Raw genomic sequence first — 16,436 nt, forward strand, 5'->3', positions numbered from 1 at the left:
TGAAATAATTCTCTCCACAAATGCTACCTGACCTGATGTGTATTTACAGCTGATTTCATTTTGCCACAATAACACATCCACCTAATGAGTAATCAGGAAGCTTTTACACTAAGGCAGTTTATGTATGAAACAATCACTCAGTTTTAAAAAAAAACAGTGACTGAAAAATAAAAATGAAACACTGAATACAATGAGCTGAGCAAGCAAAGAAAATATTAACAATGAAGCTTTAAATTGTGTAACAAGCAGTAAATTTCATTTGGTTGTGATTTCTTCAGTTATTGAATGGCAATTTAACTTTCCTCCTTGACGTCAAATGTTACAGGCTGATTGACACCTAGACACCCAAACGGATGGAAAGATTTAGCCTGTTCATTCCCAGCCAAATATGTTGGTCTTCTCATAGTCTCGGCTTACACACAACGGAAAACAGTCATTTGGGCTAGAGAAAAATTAACTAATAACTAGAACATTCCTCAACAGTCAACACATGACGTTAGTAAAGAGACAGAGAAATTAACAGAAAAAGGAGTGTGAAAAACTACAAAATACTATATCGGTGTCCTATTGAACCAAAATATAGAAGCAGTCAATAGCAAACAAGTTAATATCATTGGCTATATGGTATATGGCTCCAAGACTGTGTGAGGAAATTCTCCAACCTGCCTCCACAGATGTAACTTTGCTCGGAAAACAACAAATGCTGGAGATCACAGGCGGGTCAGGCAGTATCCATGGAGAGAGAGCAAGCTAACATTTCAAGTCTAGATGACTCTTGATCAGAACTGACGTGAAATACCAAAGAGACATCTAGACTCGCAATGTTAGCTTACTCTCTCGCCATGGATGCTGCCTGACCGGCTGAGATCTCCAGCATTTGTTGTTTTCAGTACAGAGTCCAGCATCTGCAGTAATTTGCTCCTACATTGTGCAACTTTGCTCAGTTTTAGCTGAGCCACTAGGTGGAGTGCTTGTTCAACAACAGAATTTAAATTTGCGGAGAGATAGTGGCCCAAATAGTCAGCAGAGTAGTGCAGACTGGAGCTGTGTGTCAGGATCATGCATAATCCCTGACACAGCTGATTCAATGGGAATTGCCTGGGAAATTGAAACCTCTGATGGGCAATTCCCTCAGTTCTGGAATTCTCTAAGAAAGCTCTTTGAAAAGCAAAAACCTTGGAGATTCCAACTCAATTAGTTTTATTTGTATTCATTCACGGGATGTGGATTGGCTAGGCCAGTATTTATTGTTCAGAGAGCAGTTGAGAATCAACCACGTTGCTGTGGGTCTGGAGTCATATGTAGGCCCGACTGGGTGTGGATAGCAGATTTCCTTCCCTAAAAAACATCAGTGAACCAGAAGGGTTTTTCCAACGATTGGTAATAGTTTCATGGTCGTCATTAGACTTATAATCCCATTTTTATTTTGTTGAATTCAAATTCCACTATCTGCACTGGTGGGATTAGAATCTGGGTCTGAAGAACATTACCTTGGTCTCTGGATGAATAATCTAGTGATAATATTACTAGGCCATCAGCTCCAAGAGGATTAAAAACCTTCTTTAACATCCCTGGCTTAGTCACCACTGATCCCTTGGCCCCACCAACTATACCTCTTTGATCTCCGACAACCTCAGTCCCACCTGCCCAACCCAAAACATACTAGTACTATTCCTGACTTGACCCTGACAGCATCCTGTCCCACCTCTGATTTACCCATACCCTCAGGCCCAATCACCACACATCCAAAGCAGCTGGCATTTCCCTCACACACTGAATCAACAACTCAACACCCATTTTCCAGACCCAGTACTCTGCCTTGATCTAATCATACACCCCACCCTCATCCATCTTCCAGAACTAATGCCCTGTCTCAATTCATCTAAACCCCCCTCCCTTACCCACCTTACAAACCCTGCCTTGATGTAACCACATACGCCTCCCTCACCCTTCTTCCAGACTCAGTATCCTGCCTCGATCTAACCACAGACCAGATGAACTACCACCACCAGACGACTCTCATCCACCTCCATTGAAGATCCAAAGCCCATGACCTTTCAACGTGACCCCAAACCCACCCCTCCCACAGGTCCACCCAATAAGCAGGCTCCCTAGGTCCCAGTCTGACCATAAGCTCTTACTCTGCACCCTACACAGTTGGTACAGTAACCCCCTCACCTAACTTCCCACCTAAGCTCGCACTACCTCATACAGTTTATCCTTTACACTTTCACAGGAACTGTCAAAGTGGCTGTCAGTGCTGCTGGACATTTAAAACCACAGAACACAGCTCACTGACTGAGTGTTGCAAAATGGGGCTGTGGTTTCTAAAAAGATCTCCTTTGCTGCTGGATTCATAGACAGGTTCATCATAGGAAGCTCCTGACTGAAATTTCCAGCACAGAAATCATCTAAAAGGTAATTTTTAATCTGTTCAGGGTCAGAAATATGAAGTGCTGATGAAACTGTTGTAACGCGATAACCGTGATTGGAACCTGCACACATCAGGGCGATAATAACCAGGTAGTTTGCTTTTTGGATTTGTCCCTTAGGGGGACAAATATTGTCCAGAATAACAGAGGTAACTCTCCTGCTCTTCTTGATGTATTACCAAGGGATATTTCACATCCACCCAAGGAGCAAACAAGCCATTAGCATTACAGTTCATTTAAAAAGCAGCAATACAGACATTCCTTCAATACTCCATCAACACTACACTGGATTGTTGCATTCCAGTCTGTGGGACAGTGACTCAGGGTGCAAGTGCTACTCACTAAGTCACAGCTGATATATAATCTACTACTTACAGGTCCTATTAGTAACAGGGAGCTGTCTGGGATGTGGACCCTTAAGCTAAAAATAATTCATAAGTATTTTGAAAAAACAAGTATGAGGGATTTTGGGAAGACTGCAGAGGAAATCTAGCAGGGTATAGACTGAATTAAGTCATTCACTGCTGATTTGGAAGAAACAAACAAAAAATTTCTTAAGCAATATTAATGCCCAACTCAAGTCTGAAGATACGAATTAGTGGGTTTGGACAGGATCCAGTCCCTTCGATTCTGGAAGGGCTACCACTATTTGTTTTTAATTACCATCGAGCTAAAATTCCTACTTTAACTCTTCATGTTTTTATTCGGAATGGATCATCAGCAGTTAACTTAAACTTAGAGTTCCAGGCCAGGTCATCACATTGAAATTTAAAAAAATATACTGCAGATATTAGAGTCTGAAAATAAAAACAGAAAATTCTGCAGAAGCTCAAGTCTGGTAGGATCTATGGAGAGAGACTCAGAGTTTGTGTCCAATATAACTCTTCTTCAGAATAAGGAATGGTAACAGATTGAAAACCTAATTCTGCTTCTCTCTCCACAGATGCTTCCAGACCTGCTGAGTTTCATCATAGTGAAATGACTTGCCAGATCCACACACCATGGCTAATGGATGCACTGGTAAACATGGAAAACATGTCTGAATAGCTCCTCCACATTTTACCACCACTTGGTCTGAAAATAATGGAAATGGAACTTACATCCTTATGTCACTGGAGACTAAAAGAATAGTGATTGACAGAGGATTAATTAGCAGTGGAAAGATTCATCCAATATTCACTAGGAGTGAATATGATCGATAGGGCTTTTTTTTATCTCAAAGAGATGTTCTACCTTTTCCAAGATGCTATTAAAAGTTGGATACGGATCCATTTTGTCTTGGCATCCACAAACAGCTGACTGCAAAACACTACAGCTAATAACTTGCTGTCAAAAAACGATTCTCTGCTACTTGACGTGATCTCTAATCAATTTTAAACCAGCAAAAAGTATGAACCAAGAATGATACAGGCTTCAAAAAGGCTAGGAAGGACACACTAGTTTCATTCCATATCCCTTATTAATCTCACTGGGCCTCACATGATTAACTTCACTGCACTACAAATATAGCATGGACTGGCAAAAGTGGGAGAAAGCTAAACCTCCTGCACAATGACCTACATCATGGTGACATAGGGAAAATAAATAGGTCTTCGCTTCAGGCCATATTTTCAGAAAAATGACCATAACAGAATCAGCAAATGAGCAGCAGTGGCCACATACTTTAAAATCCAAAGCATCGCCCGTAAATGGACTGGCATTATAAGAAATCTACCAGGAACTCAAAGCATGCATTATAAAAGCTAGTGGCTCATAGGGGAAAAAAATCCACTCAATTCAGCCCTTTGGGCAATAGCGTAAATTAGGGAGTGTGCAAGTGACTGCATATTCCCACTGTCACTTTTCAATGCTATTAATTTTTTTCCTGATATCTTTCCTTCCGATTGTATTTTTTACCTTTGCTTTTTATACTCCAGTACTCCTTAATTTGAAGTTGTGCTTTTCCTCTCCCATCCTATTTTATCATTCCAGAGTGCAGCTACCTTCAAACACACATACATCATACACAAGAATGGAGATTACAGATAACATTTTCAGGAAATCCAGAGGGATTAAGTACCTCTATCCATTATGAAAAGGATAATGTACACATGAATCATTTATGAGTCCACATCGACCATATAAATCAAACAATCCACTAATAACTCTGCACAACTGCTGCTCTTTTTATTCACACCAAACGTGCTCGAGTGATGCAGTGCAAGAATATGAGCAGGAAAAACATTCTAAACTATTTGTAACCTTTCTGCTGAAACACCATTTAGAGATGATGTTTTGCATGTCACAATATGGTTGTAAAACACTTAGAATACTTTAGTCCTATTCAATTCCATTATAGTGTTTAGGTTACAGAACACTCTTCATATTGCCCAAAATGGAAACTGGAGTCTGATACCTCTTACAAGATCGCCCCCTACTGCAAGTGTAAAGAAAGCTCTGGAACCTTAAAATGATTTAAACTAGAGTTAAAGCCCTGTTATATAAGGAGCAGAATTACTCTTGCTCTGCTTAGATATGTAGTAAAGTCAAACCAGACATTACCTGTAAAGGATGCAGCACGGAATATTATGCCAAAAAAGTCAACTACTTTAATGCATCTGCCCAGTGCTATAAAGTAAGCTACACATTCCTATTGTTACATACACAAGACACTGCATTTCAAAGAAACCTGCTGTGCTGAAGTATGGAGTTTCTATTAACCGCAGAATCCACAATCAAGTGAACAGCAGTATTGACAACCCCCAATCAACTTTAGAAAGAAATGCAACTCACTTCAAAATCACAAAATATTTCTTTGCTGTGTCAATCTCCACATTTTTCCCTCACCCTGAGAGCACAAATTTATTTTGAAATGTGGTGCACTAGCCCTGGTAGCCTTCTGGTATCTTCATGGGAGAGTTCGACAATATTTATAAGTTATGTGACCAAGAGACCTTGGGCTGGGATGCCAGTTGTTATCACAATCAATGATGTGCATCCACACATGCAAACTTCCAGCAAGAGACATGCAATAGTAATCAGCAATGCAAAGGGTGGCTGCTTAGTGTACCCTTCCTTGCCAGAGTAACATTTGAGGCCAATTGTAGACACTCTAATGCCACACAAGGCAAGCTCAGTTAAACCTTACAGACCTGCACTGTGGGGTGGGAGCAACGATAACGGTCTCAGGAATGCAGTAAAACCCGAGCAAGATACCAGGCACTTGGCGGTAACGGTTTAAAATAGGTTTTAAAATATGAAATCTTAATTTATTTAAATAACATTTTAAAACCCATAACACAAATGCATTGATGGGACAGAAAGACAACTGGTTGGTTATCTGATGCACTTTATTCAGTATTTTTTAGATCCATTAAAGTTCATTGGTATACTTCCAAGGCATTTGCATCTTGAGCATTGGTTCCTTTTACATATCACATCTGCAACTTGCTGCTTTTGTACTCAAGCAATTTCCTTCCACTTACCCTGTAATCAGTGCTTGCTGAAGGTTCTTGCAGGCCACTAGAGTTTCTCCTGTAAACATGTGACACATGACGACATTCGAGCACTTGGTCATGAATGATATCACTGCATCATGCTGGAAAGTTCCGTGCCGAGAAACTATGCAGAATCGCTCCAGTGATGAGCAATGCCCTAGTGCTTGAAAGAATTGTGCACTTGCTGACAAGTACGGCTGTTCTAGCCTGCAGTAGGAACAAAATAACAAAGTGCAAATCTTAACAGTGTGTTCTACAACCTGGTAAAGTATCAGCTTTCAAAGTAGATCTGCACTTTTCATCACATCCTACAAGAAAGTTCAAATAAAGATGAATTGAACAAGAATAAATACGTGGATATTTTACCACTTTTCCAAAACCTCTCAACTTTTATTTCTGTCCGCTTAGAATGTGCCAATTCTGGCTGGTCACTCCATCAGTACTAAGTTAATTAGAAGGAACTATATCTATAATTAAGAATGTTGTTTCTCTCCACATTGCCTATGAATTATTTTCCTATTATAAATTCTTATACCCATTTTTATAATGAAATCTGCCTGAGTGAACTTGCCATGCTATATTGTCATTTTCCTGACAGCCAGGATTCAGTGTTGCATTCTCAGCTCCTACCTTGTGTGTCATTTTGTAACTATCAGGATGGCTGCCATATAAGTTCAAAATTAGAGACTGGCTGGGCTGTCTCCCCCAGTCAAATAATCTTCTCCTGGCAACAAGCATAATAACATAATGCAACTATAACCGCTTGATCACAAAAAGGGACTTTGTTAGTATACACCAAAACCATATCTCAGCACATGCCAAAATCTTTAAAATACATCTGAAGGATGTGTGAAGTGAGAGAGGAAACTCATACAATTTTGGCAACAAACATTATGACTTTCTTTTTAAAATTGTTCATGAGGTGAGAGTGCCACTGGTGAAGCCTGCAATTGTTGCTTTAAAGACTGTATAGGAACTTACCCAGCAATCTAATACAGGTTGTTCTGTTTCACGCACATTTCATTAACACGACTTTGTGATAACACAATTAACAAACTGGGGACACTGCTTCTAAATCATGAAGTTTTGAGGCATGTATTGGTTTAAATGGTGCTGCCATTACACAATTTTCTTGTAACAGGATTGCATGAGAACAGAACAACCGTGTTACAGACTGTATTCTAAAAGAGGAGAATAGCCAATTTGGTCATCCTGCTGGAAAGTGTATGCTTGGATCTGGAGCGAATGTGTGACTTTGTTATAGCCAAAACAGCAGCCAGCCAGGTTTTACTGTCCAGACCCAACAATAGAGAGCAGTCAAATTGTGAGTATGTGTTGTTTCATGTTATCAAAGTATTTCTCACATGCAGAAGATATTGAGCATGATTTACAGTTAGCAGGTATGGGGTCCTCTGGATGTGGAATAAACAGTAAGAGAAAACAGAAAGGGAAGGACTGATACAGGAAGGAAAAGTTGTTTCTGGTGGAACGCTGCTGAACATCATAAGAGTCCAGATCTGATAAAAGGCTGCAAGATTTTCAAAACACATCTGAAGGCTACTTAAGTATGCCTTGTTACCTCCTCCCACCTTGCTTACCCAAGCGACTCAAACCCCAGATACCCAGGCTCAAACCACAGACTCTTCTTTCCCGGACACTGCCAAAACAAAAGTCATTCTTTCCAGATCCTCCCACAAAAGTGTAGGATACCTGCAATTACCCCAACTAGCCAAACGTACATGATCCAATCCTGCTAACGAGCCCACTCAAAGCTTCTGACATGCACCCAAACTTCAAAATCCCTTCTCTGGTTTCTCAAATTCTCTTCCTGATACAATCTAGCCCCACTACACCCTTGCCTACCAGGACAGATCAACCTCCATCTTCCTCCGTATAACATAATCCTATTTGTACTTCCTATCCCAAATTGGAATGACTTCCTTGCCCAATAATTCCAACATCACCATGTTTCCTGCAGTCCCTATTCTCTTGTTTCCTCCCTTGCAATACATTTCTCCCATTAGCTCTCTGACAAGCTCTCCCTGTTAAAGCTCAGCACTGAAATATGTCACGTTATGATGGGCTTCAAAATTCAAGCAAAAAATATAGAAACAGAATATGGAGGAGGATTGGAACATGTGCGGGAACCACAGTGATGAATTGAGGAACACACCACCAAAAAGCAATGCAATCATGTTTTGGGTGTGATACATGGCTCAGAAACAGGTCATTTGGTCCAACAGTCCATGCCAGAGTATATGCTCCATTGCAACCTCTTCCCACCTTATTCAAATCCACCATCTTTATCCTCTACTAGCTTCTTAGATTCCCACCTCAGCCATTTATGCTGTTCACTTCACACACTTCCTGAAGTAGCGAGCTCCACATTCTCACCACTCTCTGGGTAAAAGTTCTGCTCTGAATTTCCTTTTGGATTTCTTGGTAACTGTTCGATATCACTGAGCTCTAGTTTGGCTCTATAAAAACCTGTTTTTATGTATGTGTCTGTTGAGACACAAAAATTGGTAAGGGCACCAGAGAAAACTCCTTTCGAATTAGAATCCCTACAATGTGGAAACAGGCCATTAGGCCAAAAGATGCACACCAACCCTCCGAGGAGTAACCTACCCAGACCCATTCCCCTAACACTCTGCATTTCCCCTGACTAATGCACCTGACCTACACATCCCTGAACACTATGGACAATTTAGCAATTCATCTAACCTGCACATCTTTGGACTGTGGGACGAAACTCTCTCAGCCACGGGGAGAATGTGTGTGGAGTTTGCACAATCACCCATGGTTAGAATCGAACCCAGGTCCCTGGCTGTGAGGCAGCAGTGCTAACCACTGAGCCACCATGCCGTCCCTTCTTTTCTATGAAATTATGGTATGGGTTCTTTCTCAGAGCAGACAGATGGCATGTTGCTTTAACATCTCATCTGGAAGACAGCACCTCTGACCTCTGTACTGCACAAGTGTCAGCTTTGATTGCTGTGTTCAAGTCTAGGAGTGGCTAGAACACTGAACCTTCCGACTCAATGCTATCAGTGGCAGCCATTCAGCAGAGTCTGGAAGAGAATTAGTTTTTACTTTTCAGCATGTGCAACACAACAGACCAGGTGACATGCTACATCCCGTTTACTCTAAAGCTGCACCTCCTTCAACTCAATGTGAGCTGCACCACAGGACTGTGACGATCCAGCATTAATCTATTATAACAATCTTATATACACACACACAAAGTCTTATTCCGAGGCAGCCCCTCAGCATCAAAGATAACTCTATTCTATGGCTTCTGAGGTGGCTGGTAAGTTCAGTGCGTGCTCTATAAACTCAGCCACATGATGATGGTTGAAGAACTGGGTAGATGGGCTGTTTGGAGGTTTAGACATTCCTTCTGATGTCTTGACTTTGCCCGTGTTCCCAACAAAAACTTCATGTGTTTCCAAATGAAATTTTCCCATTTTGGTCAGTTACAAGCCAAGTACTTCCATGAGTTGGCCACAGTATATGATTTTTTTTAGGCATGCTCAGAGGATGTTCTTAAACTTGTCTACTATCATCACCGAAGTCTCCTGTCATGACCAAGGTCTGAGTAGACCGACTGCTTTGGAATCTGATGTCAGCCAGACAAGTGGCATGGCCCACAGAGCCGATTCTACACGACTAACTCCACTGTGCTAGGAGTGTTGGCTTCGGGGAAGGCGCTGCTGTTGGACTGCCTTTCTTGCCACTATGTTTGAAGGATTTTGTGAAGGTGGCCCTGGTGATATTTCTCTAGTACTTTGCGGTGTCTGCTATAAGTTGTGCAAGTCTCTGAAAGATATCACAGAATGGTGATCTTTGCTGTCCAGTAAACTATAGCATTCAAGGGTTTGAGACACAAAATGATCTCTGTCTCACCCATCAACAGCTTCATCCTGATCTTCATGCCATGACCAGGGCCATGTTTCCTCTGCCTGTACCACTCTGGTTTGCTTGCTATATCTTTGCACACGTCAGTGCAATGCACCATCTACATTGCCTCTGGCTCAAAAAACAACACCATCGTGAATCTAAGCATTCACCTAAAATAATCCATTTTTTCATGATGACTGTACTTGCAGAATTTCCATCATGAGGCTCTGATATTCCACAAACAGGTGGATATACAAAAGAAATTCAAATGTTGCACTTGGAATGTTTTTCCATATTAACACACTCATTCTACGACACATATCCAAAATCCCTCTCAAAGAAAACTAAAACCTTTTGGCCATTTATGCTACAATATCTCCATAAAGTATCACCATACTTCATCGCCTCTGTCTCTTCATCAAGATGTCATTTCACTTGCAAAGATTTCAAAATGTAACATCTTTAGTTCGGAGGTTTTATTGAGTCACAGCGGGAGGAAAACAGAAAGGTGGTGGGATTGTTGAAAACAGAATGGTGGGGCTGTGGAGGTTTGGGGAAAGTGGGGGTGATCAGGCCTAGGGGTTTCAGGGAGTAGGCCAGAAGGGCCAAGTAATAAGAGGAACACCGAATCGGAATGAAAATGGGAGAAGCAACAGGAAGAATACATTGAAAGGGAAGGTGGATGAGAAAGAGGAGAAACTGCAAGGGAGAGGTTAGGTTTGCAAAAGACGATCAGGAATAGAAGGAAGGCATGAGTAGATATGCAGCAAATACATTGAGGAGCCACTGGCAGCTGCCTTCTGGAATCTAATATGGAAAGAAAAAGGCCCAGAGCGTACAGAAAGAAAAGAATAGAGAAATAGCAACATGGAGATGACAGGTAAGAGACACAGCTGTGTGATATTTAACTAAAACAAAGCAGACAGGAGAGAAGTCAATCATCTCAGTTCCAGGACATAGCTGCAGTTGTTCCTCAGGTTAGTGTCGGACTCATAAGTAACTTTACCAAAGATCCTCTTCCCATCATAAAGTCAGCAGTGGCTCCAATCACAATCCCACACATAAAATAGCCATGCAGCAAAGACTCAGTCGGGTTTGGGCTGATAAATGACAAGTAACATTCACAGCACACACGTGCCAGGGCAGTGACTATCTTCAATAAGTGAGAACTTAACCATACAGCAGTGTTGAAGCCTTACCATCAATGTAACGGGGGGAGGACAGCAGGGGAATGTTAATTAGGCCATTAACTTGCAAGTTAACTGGACTATCCAAATAAATACCATTGCTACAAGAGCAAGTCAGACCCTGGGAATTCTGTGGCGGTTAACTCACCTCATGATTCTTTACAATCTGCCCCACCATCTACAAAGGATAAATCAAAAACGAGATTGAATACTCTGCACTCCTTCAACAGCATCTTCCATGAACTTTACAGATGGAAGAGCAGGTTAAAGGAATCATTATCAATAGATCCCTATTCTGGAACTCCCCTTCATACATCCAAAGATCTGCAATGGTTTAAAAGGCAGATCACCACAACATTCCCTAGGGCAATCAGGGACAAGGCAATAAAAGATGGCCCAGCTAGTGGAACTCACATCCCACAAAAGAATAAAATAAAAACATAGCAGCTGTAAGTCACATCCACCACTAAATAATTGGTGCCAGTTAAATCCTGTAGATAGTGATGCAGAATTCCCTGTAGCCTCAATTTCAGTCTAATCACATGAACCTTACAATGAATAAGCCTTTGTTAGGTCAAAAATATTACCCTCAAGATTTCTAGTATTTGTCTCAAAAACAAATTGAATTGTATAGATGAACAACGTTGCACTGATCAAGGACAGAGTATCTGAGTATCTGCCCCAGAAAAGGAAACTCCTCCATTATTGCAAACAGTCATAACCTTTTCTCCCCCAACTACAAATGAGTAAAATTAACAAAACAATTAACGTTGTCACAAAGCACTGCAGCATATAACAATCAAACTGAGTCTTGGACAAGGGGGTGATCATGCACAAGTAAGCAGTACAAGAAGTGTGGACCACATTATGAATATAATGTCACTTGGGAGCAGTGCCACACAGTCACAACTGCTGAATGAGTGACAAAGCTACTTCGACAGGTTTGTTGCCCTCACTCCACACCTTCAGCTGGAAGCATGGTCCACAGCTGTTCATGATGCTGTTAGTAGAACCACAATGGTTTTATGCTCAGCTACACTAGTGAGCTGCTCAAAATTGGTAAAGATGGCAGGTTTTTTCCAACAAATGAGTGAATCAGTTTGTAAACATTCTTCCAACAACGCAGTACTTTTACTGAACTGATACCAACTTTTTATTTAAAAATAATATACTTTATTTTCATCTCATAAGAAAAGAAAATGTTCCTTCTGAAATGATGGGATTTGACGTCAGGTCATCTGGATGATCTATGGAGATCCTTGAATTGCTAGTATAGAAACATAACCACTACACTACCATCACTGATCAATCATTGCTCTTTGAGAGAGACTGCAGGACTGTATTTAAACAGTTCATTGACTCTGAGCACTTTGTGATATCCTGAGAACTTAAGAAGGTGCTAGAACGATGATGCTCTCTTTATCACCTTGTGATTTACTGACAGCTTCACATGAAGACGCAAAATGCTACTGACTTATAAACGGTGAACCCTTTATTTCCAGAGTACACGTGAAAACTTCAAATTCTAAGAAAGACATGCTCTCACCTCAAGTCCTTCAACTGTTTGCAGTGCTTCAGCATTTCGCACAAGGCTGGCATGTAAGCCACTTTACCCAGCAGACCAAGGTTTGCCAGAGATAAGGTCTGTAGCTGCTGACACCTCAGTCCTATACCAATCAGCCCTGAGCCAGTCAGAATGCCAGGAAGCTGGGCCAAGGTCAGACTGCGCAGGTGCTGCAGATGCCCAATGAGCACCAGCTCTTCGTCTTGGATCCGCTGCGCTCGGTCACAGGGTGGCTGTACGTTTCTGATGGCAGGCTCATTCCGAGGTACGTTCGAGGAGAAACTGGACCCAATCAGCTCCAGCTCTTCCAAAAAGGGAACATTCTCCAGCAGAGTCCCAAACACAGTTGCTGGCAAACTCAACGACAGCTGCTCCTGAAAATTCCTTGGATAGGTCGGCACTCCAATTCGAACCTTCTTTCCGAGACCCCGGCGCACAGACTGTGCCTGCAAGGCAGGCACTGCGTGATTAGGCAGCTTGTCAGCACTTTTGGTACTTTGCGCCACGCAGCACACTGGGAGCGATAACGAACGCAACTGCTTCAACCTTGCTAGAAGCAAGCACAAGTGCCGTCCGGTGCCCTCAGGGCTGTGGTGGTGAGCTGCAGATAGATTCAGGTGCCTCAGGTTGGGGCAACAGTTTACCAGTGCTTCCACCACATCGAAATCAATGTCATCTTTGGCCTTGCGAAAGACAGAACAGTCTGAGAGCAGGCAATGGACACAACCGCTAAGGTTCAAACTAACTAGTGACTGGACGTTTCTGCCTCCATTAATGATTTGATGGCTCAGCTGACAGCCAGACAGGATACAGTGGCTGAAGTTCAAATAGACAGGGTTGCTCAATGTAATGGTATGCAGAAGTGAGGAATGTAGAAGCGAAGATCCGTTCAACCAGGATCGAGGGAGCTGCAGCGCCTCCAAGCTAAAGTTTTTAGTCATACAATCAAGAAAGTTCCGTGTGGAGCACCCGGTGTCAACAAAAACCCCAGGGACAGATAGAATAAAGGCACGCAGATTCTCAGGAGTCCGAATGCTCAGGACTGACAGGTAAAACCTCCCAACTTCCTGGTTAACATAGCCTGGTGACAACCTTGCATAGAATACCTTGAGATTTTGATAGTGGGGAATGTTGCTTTGCCCAACCATCAGTTGGCCCGAGAGCATTTCCCCCTCTCGAGTCCGATCTGGGATTTCGAAATAAAGCAACAGCCGCTCCAGATTGGTACAGCACGGAACAATGCCATAAGAAGGGGTGAATAAAGTCTGCTTTAGTTCAGTTACTTTGCCAAGTGTTGCCTTACATTCACTGCTCAGTTGGCCCACGTCAAATCCTTGGCTGACGTCTAAAGCAAGGGAGCGCAGGTTACGGAGTACAGACAGCATTCTGGAAAGACGCAGTGATGTCAAGCGGCATCCTGTCAGGTCAAGCTTCAAGATGTTTTTACATTTTACCACCTGATCAATAGTCGAGCCAGACAACCAATAGCAGCCACTCAGCTTCAGTTGTTGAATGTCACCAGCTATTTCTTTCAGCAGAGATGTCACTTTTGTGTCACTCTCCTGGAAACAAAACAAAGTTTAAGTTCAAAGGCTATGAAAGCAAAAAGTCATTTAAGAGAAAGCTTTGTTCTATAATAAACATGAGCAGCACATTTACACTGATGCAGACAAATCGGTGGAATCTTTTACTTCCTCTCAAAACAATTGCTGCTTCATAACTTTTAGGACTGAACCTCCAGTAGAAAAAACTTGTCAATGGATATGAAGGCTCAGTAAATGTGGTAAGAGGTCCAAATTCAAGGCCAGAAATTCCTGCATCAATCAATGAACCATACCTCAAATCTCAAACAGGGTGCTGTGCTCCAGTCTAGGGACTTGGGAGCAGAGATGGAGAATTGAAAAGGCCCCTACTCAATTATATTTTACAATGAGAGAGTGGAAATGAGTGATAATCAGAGTCCGCTGATCAAGATGTGCTCCAGAATTGGAGTATGTCATCAATTACATTGCCACATCAAGAATAACAACTGGACAAGGTACTAGAGTTTGATTTGACAAGCAACATAAGACAGCCAGCCTGTTTTGGATTGATCAGCTCGTGTGAAGTTACTTCTGCAAAAGAAAAAAAAGCTTTAATTATACAGCAATTCATGGTTTGTATCTCACTTCTCCAGCTTCAAAGGGAGAAGCACTAAAACATGAGGCACGTGCAACCTCCAACCAAGAGCTTTAGAAATCAGAGGTTTAGAAGATGGTTATGCTTTCAGACAGCGTCTTTAAGTTAGGGATAAATAGGCGGAACGAAGGAATTTATGTTCTACAGACAGCAGGTTTAAGGTGTTACAGATTAAAAAGGGGCTTGCATGTTATTTCACAGAAAATACAGTGAACAGGCTACATGTTTCCAAAGTCCCAGGAAGGTGCTCGGAATATCATGTTTAGTAAACTATTATAATTCAAGTTGCCTACTTAACTTCAAGACAGAATGAAACAGAAGGTCTAAAGGATGGCTAATTAGCATTTCCACCTGTATGTGAGGTCCATATGATTCCTGTTGCCATGGAGACAAGTTTAGAGAGGGAATGAATCCATAGGAGCCATTGTGTGTTTTCTTAATCAGGCCACACAGATGTCAGGCTGTGAGAGAGGGATGGAGGCAGAGGTTCTGTGTACAGTTCACCACACAAGAACATAGGCAGGAACTCATGGTCAAACTCAAAGGACTGACTCATGAGGAAGTAAACAAGATTGGAAGATTTGCCTAGCTTTGGCTATAAGTAATCTTCATTGCTGAAGTCATTTTGAGGATTAGGAGTTATCGAACTGGAAAACAAAGAGAAGGGAATCAAGTCCTCAGGAGTCAAGAATCACACTGGAGTGGTTTAAAAAAATAGGCCATTCACAAGCCTGTTCCACCATTCAATGGCTGACCTGTGGCCTAACTCTATATACCCTGCCTTTGGCCCATATTCCTTAACACCTTTAGTTAACAAAAGTTTTAATCTGAAATGGATAAAGTTAACAACTGATTCAGCACCCACTACCATTTGTGGAAGAGGGTTCAAAGTACTTTCTAACATCTCCCCTAAATGATTTGGTCCTAATTCTTAGACTGCAGCCCCTAACTCTAGAATCCCTCACCAGTGGAAATAATTTATCTTTATCTGCTCTCCCTTTTCCCATTAATATCATAATGTCTTTGATCCAATCACCCCTTATTCTTCCAAATTCTAGAGAAAGCAAGTCTCATTTCTCCTTATAATTTAACCCAAGTCCAGGTATCATTCTTGTAAACAGAAGACTAGAATGGCTCTTTACACGTAATATAAAGAAGAATAAAAAGAGTGATCTTCAGTGGTTCAAAACTTTATTTTGTTTTCCTTTACTTCAGAGTATAAACTACCCACTGAAATACTGTTCAGCAATAGTTGCTCTTAGTTTGTGTAACAGTAAAGGTCTCAAACCTTGAATTCTTGTTCTGTAATTCCTTTATGTTGGCCACTGGGAATTTGAATTTCCTTTTAGAAACTTGTCAGCCTTTACAGGGATCATAACAACACCCCAGGTGAAGGAAAACCTGGTGCAAAAGGAACTACTGCTGTGTTGAAAATCAAATTTAATTTCAGTGGAGAGTTCTCCAGTTAAGCACTTTAGGCTTATTCTACTGCCCTCTAGTGGTTACTTTCCATCCTAAACTCAATCTTCATCATTTTCAATTGCGAATACTGTATTGCTCTGCTACAGAAATAAAGAACAAACTTCCAGCTTTACATGTGGATTCCCTATTGATCTTTGGGTATGTATTATATTTAATGCACATTTTCTTAATAAAACCAATTGCTTTCAGGCTTGCTATGCTTGTTCCACTGATTTTT

At 41.5% G+C, this 16,436-nt stretch overlaps 1 protein-coding gene across 4 annotated transcripts in view; it reads right to left on the reverse strand.

Moving 5' to 3' along the window:
* fbxl18 (F-box and leucine-rich repeat protein 18) overlaps positions 1–16,436 on the reverse strand; it is a 33,426-nt gene that overhangs the window by 12,836 nt on the left and 4,154 nt on the right. For all 4 annotated transcript variants that reach the window (XR_015760593.1, XR_015760592.1, XR_015760594.1 and 1 more), the window contains exons 2-3: positions 12,542–14,121; positions 5,897–6,115 (exon numbers count right to left, since the gene is read on the reverse strand). Coding sequence is in view for 1 of the 4 variants with exons in the window: in XM_087997951.1 (XP_087854077.1) it covers positions 5,897–6,115; positions 12,542–14,121 (1,799 nt within the window). In the remaining 3 variants the exon portion in view is untranslated. The remainder of the gene's footprint in view (positions 1–5,896; positions 6,116–12,541; positions 14,122–16,436) is intronic.

This window comes from Chiloscyllium plagiosum, unplaced genomic scaffold (genome assembly GCF_037043375.1).
Source record: "Chiloscyllium plagiosum isolate Xiang-an unplaced genomic scaffold, Cpla_swu_hap1 HiC_scaffold_20, whole genome shotgun sequence".
Lineage (NCBI taxonomy): Eukaryota > Metazoa > Chordata > Chondrichthyes > Orectolobiformes > Hemiscylliidae > Chiloscyllium > Chiloscyllium plagiosum.